Here is a 13416-nt window from a genome sequence, read left to right on the forward strand (position 1 = left end):
ATTCAATACCTTTTTGATGGATTTCAGGACAGAATCGAAGTTGGCTTTCTTTCTCCTTACATTTTTATAATCAAAATGCACACCAAGAATTTTAACCGAAGTTTTAAATTCATGGGGGAACGTCTCAAACTCTGAATTCCTTTTGCCTAAAATAAAAAAAATCAGTTTTCTCCTCATTTACTTTGAGACCAGAACATTCCGAGAATATACTAAGGCACTCTCGTAAACAATCATATGAGGATCTGTTACGGAGAAAACAGGTCAAATCATCTGCAAAAAGTGACACTTTAACCTCGGAATTGCCAATTTGAATACCCTGAATCTTGTCATTTTTTTGAATACTGCATGCCAGAATTTCTAATCCTAATGTGAAAAGAAGAGGTGAGAGTGGGTCTCCTTGCCGCACACCTCGACCAACTGTAAAATAATCTGATGTAAAACCATTGTTGATAATACAACTTGATACATTTGAATACAAAGTACGGATCCATTGAATAAAAGATGGCCCAAGGTTGAATGCATTGAGAACTTTTAAAAGATAAGTATGATCCAAAGAGTCAAACGCTTTTTCAAAGTCAATAGCAACAAGAATGCCTGACATTTTCGTATGTTTGGTGTATTCCAAAATATCGTCAATAGTTCTTACAGCGTCGAAAATTGACCTTCCTTTTACGTACGCATTTTGACTGCATTGAATTAACTCGGGTAAGATTGGTTCCAATCGTTTGGCTTAAGTTTTAGAAGCTATTTTGGCGTCCACATTGATTAGGGAAATTGGGCGCCAGTTTTTTATCAGCGTTTTGTCCTTTCCTTTCTTTTCCAACAAAGTAATTACAGCTTGTTTTTGAGAATTGGAGAGCTCGCCATGATCATGTGCATAATTAAAGCAATCAATCAGATGCTTACCTACTATTCGCCAAAACACTAAATAAAATTCTACCGTGAGCCCGTCATTCCTTGGAGTTTTGGAATGTGTTTAAAGTGTTTAAAGTGTTAAAACATTCTCCTACCGTTAATTTTCATCGCATCTTTTTCTTTGGTCCGAGGTCAATTTCGGAAGATGTAAATCCCTCATAAATAAATCTGTCAAAGTTTCACTATTCTCATTTATACTTTTTTTTAAAGGTCAGAATAGAAGGAACAAAGTTCTTTCATAATCACTTGAGGATTTGATGTTGAGGATTCATCTTCCTTAAATATCTTCCGAACTGAACTTTCCTTACCTCCGGAATTTTCTAAATTTAAAAAATATTTGTTGCTTTTTTCTCCTTGCTCGTCCCAGGTGGCTCGGGTTCGTATTATTGCCCCTTGGGTGATGTAATCATTCTGGAGCTCAAACTCCGTCTTCAAAACCTCAAACGTGTTCATATTTTTTGGCTAAGGATCTTGATCACACATTTTTTGACAGTCATTGAGCTTAGATTCTAATGCTACCATTTTTGACCGTCGCTCTTTGGCTTTCAGTTTACTGTAAGAAATACTTTCTTGGCGAATTCTATACTTCATCAGATCCCAGAAAAGCCTCGGATCTGTAACTTCTTTGAATTCATCGTTCGGCCATAATGGGTATTTCATATTAATTAAAGACACATATTCCTTATCATCTAACAAGCTTGAATTAAGCTTCCAAAACGAGGGACCACGGGATCTAATCTCAATTCCATTTGTAGATAGCACAATTGCTGAATGATCAGATTTAAGCGATGGAATGACATCAACATTATCTTCCTGCATACCATTGCTTACTAGCCAGAAATCGAGCCTCCTTTGGATCACGGGCGTCTTCTGACGCCATGTAAAACGTTTTACATTTGGGTTTCTAATCCTCCATATATCAATTAAATCATTAGCAAGGCAGATGTTCTCAATGCACTTAACCGATTCTTTTCGTTTTGGGTTTCCGCCATTTCCATCCAGATCAGGGTCGAAAATTACGTTAAAATCACCACCGATTACAATGTTACAATCTTCCGCTAGACAAAGGTTATGCAATTCTTCACGGATCTCGTCAAAAAATGTAGATTGCTCGTTTGTTTTGTTCGGGGCATACAAGTTAACAAAGAGAAAGGGATGATCCTGGACATTTGCTTCTAAGATGATGAAACGGCCGTTTTTATCCACTTTTATAGTTTTAAGTTCGAACTCTAAAGAATTTTTAATTAGAATGAGGACACCCCTGCTATGTTCCGTACCATGCGAGAAAAACATTTCCCCTTTTCCATTGAGATTTCCAAATTTTCTCCACTTCAGGAGTACTATATGATTCTTGCAAAAAACAAATATCAGCTCTATCTTTCATTAACCACCCAAACAATGCCTTTCGCTTCTCCAAAGATGGAATCCCTCGAGCATTTAGTGACAACAATTTAAAATTAATATTGCTAGGAGCCATATTTGCATAATATTCCATTTAAATTCCACCGATCAAAACAAATACGTTGGTTGGCTGCAAAGCCAGCTTTGAGAGAAATTGACCTTGAATTTGAATTTGACCCTATACCTAACAAAGAGCAAAATTTTATGCAGTAAACTACTTTACAAAAAAATAAAAACACGCAACACGAGACATTGAAACCCTAACGACATATTTTACAGTAGCCAGAAAAAACTGCTGCGCTACTGTGGATCGAATCGATAAAACACCGAACGGGACACTGAAACTACAAAAGATGGTGAATGCCCCGCAATTCGTATTGGATGTCGACTCTCCAAAAAAGAAAAACTATCACCTTATGGCCTTAAATGTAAGCTTAACGCGGAATGATAAACAATAACATCCCTGTAACCCTAAACATGAAATTCATATAGTCAACGTAACGTACCCTGACCATCTTCAAATATACTGTTTGACATTGCTATTTTATGCTAAACATACAATTGTAAATTTAAGCGACTATAGAGAAAGATCTTGATGACATGACAACGAAATTTTGCTAGCAAAACACGAGTGTCAGTTCATAACGGTACTAAAACTCTGTCAATATAAAACTTGTCGGGCTCCGCACGACTGAAAAATGCAAGCTTACCGGATTTTCTTGCCTCAATCAACTTCTTAAACTGCTCCTTGCGCCTTTTAACAATCTCCTTCGGCAAGTCCGCTGAGATGCCAAACTGAGAATCTTTCAAAAGACTCGTCTTGGAAAAGATGGATTCTCGATCTTGATAACGCAGAAACCTCGCTATTATCGCTGTCGGCTTTCCGTCTACGTTTGTTTTTCCTACTCTGTGCACCCGTTGGAGCTCAATTTTTTGAACTTCTCCTGGCTGAATCTCCAGCACTTGCACAAAGAATTCTTGAAGAACAGAGTGGGTATCTTCCTTAGCACCGGTCTTCTCTTCTATGCCATGAAAGCGAAGATTCTCGCGCCGTTGATAAACCTCCGCGTACAGCAATTGATCTTATAGATCCTTGTATTTGTCATCGCAGTAATTCTTAACTCTATCACCAGCGGTCTTACATTCTTCAACAATTGTATTCAATGCTTGGAGGCCATCATGCATATCTTTAATGGCGTCCTTCGACTTCGACTGATCTTGTTCGAGCATTTCCACTCTGCCCTGTACTTTACACAGTTTCTCTTCTGGGCTAACAACCACAGCGTTAATTGACTCAAGTTTTGAATTTACTGCTTCGAGACTAGAAAGAATAAGGTCAACTTTTGCGCCAAGGTCGTGAGTCATTTCTATTTTCTGCGGAATTTTGTTCCCTGAAGACGACGCTATGTCAACGTTCAAAGGCTTATCTCTGGCCCTTTTTTCTTCCGGAGACCTCAATTCGTTGTCGGAGGTACTTGAATTGCTTCCACGCTTTTTCCTTTTAAGATTTAAAGTAGCATCGGCCATAAAGCGTTAAAAAACTATTGAAATTGCGGAGAGCTTCAGAAACACGACTATCCGCCCAGCATGCCTCGACCCAGTCCCGTTCGAATTTTAGTGACGTCATGTGAAAACCAGCTATTAGAAAAGTTTCTAACATGGTGGACCAGGGCTCGAAATTGCGACTCACTGGTCGCCAATGCGACCAAAAATTGAGCACTGGCGACTAAATTTTCAGAACTGGTCGCCAGCTGGCGAATCGCGTTTTGTCCGATAACTAAAGAAAACCACGACACAACTTTTGTTTTTAAATCTTTATATCAGGAAATCAATCGGATATGGTAGCTAGTATACAAGTCACCTTTCCGTCCCCAGTAAAATAGTGTCTGAATATTACAAGATAATCGAAAAAATTGAATGTATTTCGACATGTCGATACTGCGTTCACGGCGCGCCATATTGTTTCAGCGGCTTCTTCCGAAACTGAGATCGCAGACGCACTTCAACACCATGTGCTTTTCATTTGCCGCGAAAATGGAGGCAGATACCAATCAGTGGAAGGAATTACGTGAGTTTTTACGTGAAGGGAATGAAGATTTAGCCAACAGGTTACTCCAAATTTTGAATCCTTCGAGGAAAGCAAGTTGAAAATAAAGAACGGGATTTCGAAGAAGTAGCAAAGGGAAAATACGCAAGGACCCGTGTTTGTCTCACAATGAAAACCACGGACTTAAAACGTTTTATGCTTCGCTTCATTTGAAATGACAATGGAGACAACCATTACCTTCGGACCAGAGACATATCACCTGAGAACAGCGGTAGCTTTATAGCTAAGTGTTACTCGTGTTGTTTCTAATTGTTTTCGCTCTTCAATTGTGACTTTTCTTGCATGCAAAGTAACGTATAAAATCGTGTTCTTGTATAAGTTATTTATAAAATAAGTTGGCGACCAAAATTTACGATCTGGCTACCAAAATTTCTCCGTTAGTCGCCAGCTGGCTCCCGAACGAAAAAGTTAATCTCGAGCCCTGTGGACGCGTAATTTTCAGAATGTTTTCTCGTTATTTTGATTCTGAGGACCTGTAACGGGATAAAATCATTGTCTTGTTGTGTTTTCCATGTAAGCAAACTAACTTTGTTATATTTACGAGTACTAATTAACAATTAAACCCGTTGCTCGCAAGGGCTACGGGTCAATAGCCCATGAGGCGAAGCCGAATGGGCTATTGACCCGTGGCCCTTAAGGGCGAAGGGTCTAATTGTTTTAGTATCACTCAACCAGTCGGACAGAAAAGGCAATAATAAAGTTAGCAAATGCAACTTGAAGAAATATTTATTTGGGAATGAAACGAAAGAAAGCGTCACGCTCGATTGCGCCAATTTCGCTACTATTACTAATAGTCCTCTAGTAGCGTAGCCAATCAAAATGCATGATTTGCATTAGTCCACAAGTTGGGTGATACTAAGATCTAATATCACTTTGTTAAGGTAACGTACAGGTCGCTGAGACTGCTGGGATAGGATCGACTGAACTGGAAGAGCTGGAACGCGAGCTGGAAAGCCTCGCTATTGGAGACAAAGGTAACAACAGACCCGTATTTTCAAGCAAAATGCAAACTACCTCGTTACTTAACCCAGTCCCTTTCTGTAGTTTCTTTTCGCTCGATATTAAAATCCTTCGTTAAATAAATCAGCCCCGGGTTGTTCGAAAGGTTGAAAACGCTTTCCACCGGCAGGATAAATCACTATCCAGTGGATAGCGTGGTTTGTTTTGTTAACACATATCCACTGGATAGCGTTGTCCAACTTTCGAACAACTGGGGCCAGTTATTTCATATTTGACCGTGACTCCTTACTGCGGTCTGGACACTACAGAAAGCGTAAAGCTTTCAAATAATAAATAACTGATTTATTTATAAAACCGATAATATCTATGGTCAATATTTTGCTCTTTACACTGGCTTCAATTCACTTATACTAAACGATCAATCGCTATCCAACGTCACTGATGAACAAAAAAAAAACGTTTCATCGTTTAGTAGGAGGCTGTTGGGATAAAGAGATCGTTTATATCCAATATGGAAAGCCCACTCTAAGGAGTCGGCGAGAAGCCCCAGCCAAGCAACAGAACTAAATTGGAAAAATTGAAGAACGTTTGGCAAACACTTTAGCCGCAATTCATAAAAGCAAACCAGAAAAACAAGAAGCTATGGCCAGTTTCTTTCCGCAATCTATTCTGGGAAAAAAATAAAAAATAAGGGAAGTTCTGTTTAAACGTTTGTGGCAATAAACCTTGGAGAGTCTGCATGGACCAATACCAGCCTTGCTGACATCTTACATTAACATTTCTCTGCTGTATTTAGAAGAACGCCATCTCTCTCCTACCTCTCACGCCCGAGCAACTATTTGTCAGTGTTTGTTTTGCTATTTTTTGTTATTTTTCCAGAGACAGCCCCTGCGATATTACCTGGAACAAACGTGCAGCAAATAACCGGCGGCTTACCACCGCTGGTTGATCACCAGTCCCGCTCTCCCTTGTCGAGGCCCGCCCTGAGGCCTGAGGCGAGCGTGAACAGCACTCATAATCAGTGGGTGGATAGAGAACCTGTACATTTACCAGAGGTTCCTTCACACAGTCTGATTAAAACTGGAACCTCCGCACCAAGAGAGAAACCTAGACCATTGGTATCCAGCTAAGTACAATGTCGAAGGTAGTAGGGTGGTGTGTAAACTGTACTTGAACGAGTAAATATAGGCAAAAATATGACACCACAAGTTTATTTGAAATTTTCCAACTGTTGTAGCGAATAGGAGAGACACAGTAAATTCTGGTGTTAGGGTTTGACGAACAACATCAATGCGCATATGACGGTAACTACAGAGGTACTAACACTTATGTAGGTCCTTCTCTTGTGGACAATTGAACTACTATAACGAGGAAGGATGGTTATAAGCAAATCTTTTGCATTTCTTAATGGGAGGTCGTCATTTTCTGTACAAATATTTAGTCACAGCCACGTTAGGAATTTTTATTTTACCTGTAGAATCAAATGAATTCAATTGTAAATTAACATATAGTTTGTGTCTCTCTCTCATGTTGTATATATGCAGACCAATTAAATGATGTTGATTTTATGTGGTTTGAATATTTCATTGATAGCTTAGCCACATGCATACGTGTAGTTAGGTTGTTCACAATGCAAGACATCAAGCCTTTGTATGACCGCAGACCGTTACTAGACCGTTTTTCAAAGAAACTGAGAGATACAATGTACTGTAGGTCATTTTCAATATTCAAAATTAAAATGTCTTCGTGGTACTTGTTTTCCTGATCAATCGAGTATCAATTTCATTATTTGACAGTGACTAGTTAGTTTCCAGAAGTTGTTATAGCTTGACCGTTTATAAATGGTACATTAGCGGCGTAGTGATGCGAACAAGTTGAAATTGATTGACTAATTGTTTGTGAGATATCATTCTCACTAATTTCTTTCGATTCATTCCCACTGTCTTGGTAAAAGTTAAGTACTGGTCAGCGACCTCCATGTTTAATTTGCGTTTGTTACGTCAGAATTTATGACGTTATGGACTTTACAGTGATGTGAAGTACGTTTAATATTGATAATAAACACTCGCTTTCCATTATGAAAAAAATGCATTTCAAGATCAGCAACGAAACGAGGTAATCAACTTTGAGGTAAGAAAATTGTAGCTTCTTTGTTTTGAACAATGTGTTAGTTTTAAAGACGCGCGCGCTTCTCGCAAACAGGTTTTTTTAAAATCGTTTACTCTGTTTTATTAAAACAAACGTTTTCCATTCAGAGAAAAATGAAATGGGTGTATTGAAAAGTTGTTTTTAAACATTTATGGAGAACCAAGGAGGCGGCCGAAATTTCAATTTAAAGTCACACTGGAAAAGAAATCGAAAACTAGAAAAACGCCCATCCTAATCGAAATAAAGTACAAATAGCCTGGAAGCAAATCTTACAGTGGAATTATTTCTGATCTCGTAAAAGGGAGTCGGTCCAGCTTTTGATTCATTCACTTGACAGTTAAACGGGAATAATGACGGAAGCAACAAAAAGCAAGTAAACAAACAGGCAAACACAAATCCATGAAAATCAACAAATTAGATGTTGATGCTGTGGTCCTACAGTGGACAATGGCTACACAATTATATGGTGGTTGTTCAACTTAAGTCGGTGATTTGGCAAGCGAATGACGTTGCATTGTCTTGGGGGTTTTATAGCGGTGATACAGAACAAGTCATTCAGTTATTGTAGGTCTCGTGTTCTTTGACTGTAGATTAACAACCTTCACGCAAACACTTCCATGTAACATTTACGATTGTTTGATTCAACAGCCTGCAGCGTTCAGTGCCGACGCAACACACCCTGCTGGTTGTAATTGCTCGGCGTTTACAAATAATTCATCGGTGTTGTAAACATGTGAAAGTGAAAATTTCTCTATCGTACGTTGATGGACAGTGTATGCTTCTGGAAGATGTAAGCATAACAGCTGTCTTTTGGAATCTGGCCTTGAGATGTCACTCAAAGAGGACAGCAAAGTCGAAGAAAAAGATCCCAAGGTATGGAATGTCAAAAAAGATTTTGGGGTCGAAGACATGCATCGTTCATTTTACACTTATTTTAATTTATTCTCTACAAAGGCACGTAATTTTTTCCCGAAAGCTGTTAGGAGTTTGAACTGAAATCACCATGGTTTAAAATTCGAGAAATAGTTTTGTGGACAATTACCAATTCATGGTAAAACTTTGGGTAAATGTTACTATTCTCACCCTCCCTTAGATCGCTATTTCAGGTGTGTTCACTGACAAAATCAAGGGCGAGACACAAGCTGGTATGAAAATCTTTTTTGTTATTTTATTTCCTGATACCACATTAAAGTAAGAATATATTGCTGTCAGATTTATGGCTACTTAGTAATCCGGTAACCATGGATACCTTTTAAATGCAGCCAATCAGCAGCTCGAACGTACAGCCAACTGAATCAGCGACTTGCTTATTACATTATTATGATGGACTTATGAGCGCGCATGGAAGTCGTTCCATCATTAGAGAGTTCTTTGAAATCGTTGACAAACAAAAAAATCTTACAAAACCGTCCTTTCTTTAGTCTCCTCCGCAGCCGTAATTGGGGTCGTCACGCAACGCTTCTCCCCCACTAACAGCTGTTAGTGGGGGGGAAGCGTTGCGTGACGACCCTAATAACGGCTGCGGAGGAGACTATCCTTTCTTAAGACCTCGTAACAAATCTCAAGTCTTGCAAGTTGCGACAGCACTCTGCAAGGTAGAAGCATGCTTTACTGTCACGTTGTACTACTCACACAGCGACTTGACAAGCGTCAAATTGTCACGTTATTGCTAATGACTAGCTTCCAAATCCCGACAAAATCGGCGCGAGATCACGCAAGTAATAAACAAAGGTGTTTGAAAGAAAGTCTGCCAAATACCACTGTTCAAGACCAAAAAGGACCAGAGTAAGAAAACTTTTCACTGACTGATATAGTTAAAGTGTTATGTGTCCCTGGGATACCCTTTATGATGCAAACGGTACTGCACACCTTGCTAATTAGCGTGGAATTTTGTTGTTTGGCAAGTTGTGTGACACTTTTGATATATAAGTGGCGACGGATTGTAAATTTACTCTCATGAAGGCCAACGAAATCTGAGTAACAGTGATAGCGTAAGTATTAAAAAACCCATCTCTGTCTGTAAGCATACCAAACCAGTTGAGACTTTATCCCTTTCCCAGGTAAGGAAGGAATTCCAATTTTAATCTTCACGAATAACTTTGAATTATCATTTTCTACATTAGCTGAAAACTCTACTGTTGGAACCGCTCAAACAGAAAGTCCAGTGAATAATGAAGTCGTTCAATCCTTAAGGTATGCTGAGTGTTTATTATCTGATACTTAACCGGCTCCCGGCGTTCAGTTAAGAGCAGTGGAATGAAAACGGGAAAGGTATCAAGCGTCTAGAAAAGGCTAACTGAACAAACTCCATGCTGCTTGACACTTTGAGTTGGCAAGGCTGAATAACAGTCACTTTATTGGTATTCGTTAACATGATAAGTTTAAGCTTTATGCGGCGTTATTTAAAATGGAGTAAGTGTTTTAGTGACATATCATCAATTCGACTTCACCAACTGGGAAACAGGGTTATATCATGTGGGAAACGAATGGGACGAGGACGACGAGTAAAACTGTTGTAGGATTGGGTTGAGGACGTCGTTCACGGCGTGAAACCAAGTGCGAGTACATGTAAACAGAGCTGAGTTCGTGTAAACATCGACGTAAAACTATCGAACAATTTTGTCATTTCTTCCTTTCACGAGTCCCAAGACCTGTTTCTCTTGAGCTACGAAAACGGTACTATCGGAGACAACAAATTTTCAGTCCTACATGAGGAATTAATCTCGAAAAATCCCGATTTCTGATACGAAGAACATAACAGGTTTTCACTCGAAGAGATGAATGATGCCGAATTTCGGCCCGATATAATCTAAAACGACCTTCACGGTATAAAATTCTATCCCAAAAACAAGCGAAAGCCTACATGTAGATAGGAACCAGAGGAAAATGAAATACAGAGTCATTTTTCAATTTCTGAACTCATTTAATTTGCTACTTTCGCTGACAAGCAAATTCAACAACGGACAAATCGACAAACCCAAAATAATGTTATTACCAACGATTTCTACACCAAACTCGCCGTAAAATCTGGTTAATACAAAGCGAAGAGGTTAAATAAATAACCAACTTCCATTTCAATAGTTTGATATACATTTTCTGCCTGAAACACTGCGTAAATGGATTAATACCTGCTCACGTTAGCTCAGGACGGCAAACCTGACGTTTTGACGTCCTAAACAGCGAGCTTAAGCAACGACGACGACGACACCGAGGACGACGCCTAGTAAAAAATGTATTTATATTTTACAAGCGAAATTCGCGATTGTCTAGATCTGTTCGGTACGCCAATGGCTCTTAAAACGTGCCTAAGCTAAATATGCAACGACGGTGTTCAATTCCAAATGGAAAAACGAAGAATTAGCCTTCGTCGTCCACGTTCCGTAGATGACGCAGAACTTGGTCATTTTACGTTGTTTTGCAGAGGACGGCAAAGAAATGTACAGAGATTTATAACGCACGTGCATAGCCACTGTTTTGCTCATTAGACCTTTTGTTTGGTGACGTTCTCGTTGTCGTCGTCGTCGTCGTCGTTTGCTTAAGCCCCCTAAGTTCACGTAGACGACGGGTCTAGCATGCGCAGTAGCGCGGTAAGAGGAAAATTTTACTTCCGGTCGTCGTCCTCTGGGCTCTTCGTCGTCGGTGCTTAAGGTCATTCCCCAGTATTGCCTTGCGCATCCCTACTGCGCATAATTTCACGCGTGATTAGCGCGCGCGCATTAAAAAATGGCGCATTAAAAAAATTTCTCGCAAACGAGTACGGTGACCTATCATTTTTTTCTGTTGTTTTGAATTGAGTAATAAATTTCTTTGTGTAAACTAAATATGGACCAATTCTCAGTGTAGAACAACAAGAAGATCTGTTAGATCTTATAACCGCGCTTTTAAAATTTAACTGTTTGCTTACCACTACAGTCGCAACGCAGTGCACATTCCAAAGCAGTCCTTGATGATTCGTTTGTTACTGTAGACATCACATCTCTTGATCAACACAAAATCTATTATTGCACCATCAGTCGTAGCCGTTGTGAAATCTCCGATGACGTAATGGTCTTAATCTGGAGCTTTCTTCGGGATATGTATGGGCATGAACGATATGAACGATATAAACGATTCGATAGCAACACTATTAACAATTGCTTTCTTTCTTAAAAGCCATGATTAAATTTCATTGGTGTTTTCCACGAGTAAAGGGCTGGAAAAGTAGTCACACGAGTCACATAATTTAAGACTTCTGTTCTTCACGGCTATTTTTAGTACAGTGGTTATTTCCCTACCAATGACGTAATCCTTGCGTGTTCTGACATGTTCTTTGCTTAGCTTGCAAATATTTAATTTTCCTTTTGATCACCGAGCTCGCTGCGTTTAAACAGCCAAAGAATTTACTTCATTTGCCTAGAACCACAAGAACTATTCGCAAAATTGCAAATAAATTGATGACCGTCGCTTCTGCCGAAATAAACTTGCAAAGTAAACACGATCTTATTCGTCACGTAGCGAAAGTGAAAGCTGCAACGTCAGCGCATTCCATGGCTGACGTAAAACCTTTTCTTAGTGCATTTATTATTTCCCTTCGAATCCAACGTTTTGATAAAACCAAAGAAAATATATTTACACACAAATAAAGAAAACAATGTCCGTAACATTGTCCGTGTATTAATGTTTCAACAGCTTTTGGCGAGTAAACATCGCAGGTTGCGTGACTCAAGATTTGGCCGAGAGGAAGTTTGGGTCTGGTCACCGACAAAACTAAACAAGAAGATCTGTTAGATCTTATAACCGCGCTTTTAAAATTTAACTGTTTTCTTAGTACTACAGTCGCAACGCAGTTCATATTCCAAAGCAATCTTTGATGATTCATTGATTACTGTAGACATCACATCACTTGATCAACACACACTCTATTATTGCACCATCAGTCGTAGCCGTTGTGACATCTCCGATGACGTAATAGTCTTAATCTGGAACTTTCTTCGGGATATGTATGGGCATGAAGATACGAACACTATTACAAACCGCTTTCTTTCTTTAAAGTCACAATTAAATTTAATTGTTTTTTTCCCTTGAGTAAAGGGTTAGCAAAGAAGTCACACAAGTCACATAATTCAAGAATTGCGTTATCTACGGCTATCTTTAGTACGGTGGTTATTTCCCTATCAATGACGTAATCTTTGCACGTTCTGACACGTTCTTTGCTTGGCTTGCAAATATTTAATTTTCCTTCCGATCTATGAACTTGCTGCGATGAAACAGTCAAAGGATTTACTTCATTTGCCTAAAACCACAAGAAATACTCGCAAAATTACAAATAAATTAATGACCGTCGCTTCTGCCGAAATAAACTTGCAAAGTAAACACGATATTATTTGTCACGTAGCGAAAGTGAAAGCTGCAACGTCAGCGCATTCCATGGCTGACGTAATACCTTTTTTCAGCGTATTTATTATTCCCTTTAAATCCAACGCTTTGATAAAACGAAAAGAAAATATATTTTACCCACAAAAAAGAAAAAATATCCGTAAAATTGTCCGTGTATTTATGTTTTAACAGCTTCTGGCGGAAAAACATCACACGTTGCATGACTCAAAGTTTGGCCGAGCGGAGGTCTGCGTCTGGTCACCGACAAAAAAAAAAAATAATAATAAACCACGGGTAAACCTAGAACCGCGCTCGGCCCATGGCCGCGCGGTTAACAAGAAGATCTGTTAGATCTTATAACTGCGCTTTTTAAAATTTAACTGTTTGCGTAGCACTACAGTCCCAACGCAGTGCACATTCCAAAGCAGTCCTCGATGATTCTTTTGTTACTGTAGACATCACACCACTTGATCAACACAAACTGTACTATTGCACCATCAGTCGTAGCCGTTGTGAAATCTCCGATGACG

At 39.2% G+C, this 13416-nt stretch overlaps 2 protein-coding genes across 5 annotated transcripts in view; both read left to right on the forward strand.

Annotated features, from left to right (window-relative positions):
- LOC110064426 (charged multivesicular body protein 7-like) overlaps positions 1 to 6951 on the forward strand; it is a 32975-nt gene extending 26024 nt beyond the window's left edge. Inside the window, exons 9-10 of the mRNA XM_089287910.1 lie at positions 5305 to 5397; positions 6263 to 6951. Coding sequence (XP_089144036.1) covers positions 5305 to 5397; positions 6263 to 6513 — 344 coding nt within the window. The 3' untranslated portion in view covers positions 6514 to 6951. The remainder of the gene's footprint in view (positions 1 to 5304; positions 5398 to 6262) is intronic.
- A 120-nt stretch (positions 6952 to 7071) lies between these two features.
- The window catches only part of LOC110064425 (uncharacterized), a 42728-nt gene continuing 36383 nt past the window's right edge, over positions 7072 to 13416 (forward strand). For 3 of the 4 annotated variants that reach the window (XM_089287883.1, XM_089287887.1, XM_089287893.1), the window contains exons 1-3: positions 7072 to 8404; positions 8625 to 8676; positions 9655 to 9724. In XM_089287883.1, coding sequence (XP_089144009.1) covers positions 8360 to 8404; positions 8625 to 8676; positions 9655 to 9724 — 167 coding nt within the window. In that variant the 5' untranslated portion in view covers positions 7072 to 8359. Of the gene's footprint in view, positions 8405 to 8624; positions 8677 to 9654; positions 9725 to 13416 lie in introns of those variants that run through there. The other variant, XM_020771478.2, reaches the window with a different exon arrangement.

Source organism: Orbicella faveolata, unplaced genomic scaffold, assembly GCF_042242905.1.
Source record: "Orbicella faveolata isolate gen_17 unplaced genomic scaffold, um_ofav_v1 contig_1, whole genome shotgun sequence".
Classification (NCBI taxonomy): domain Eukaryota; kingdom Metazoa; phylum Cnidaria; class Anthozoa; order Scleractinia; family Merulinidae; genus Orbicella; species Orbicella faveolata.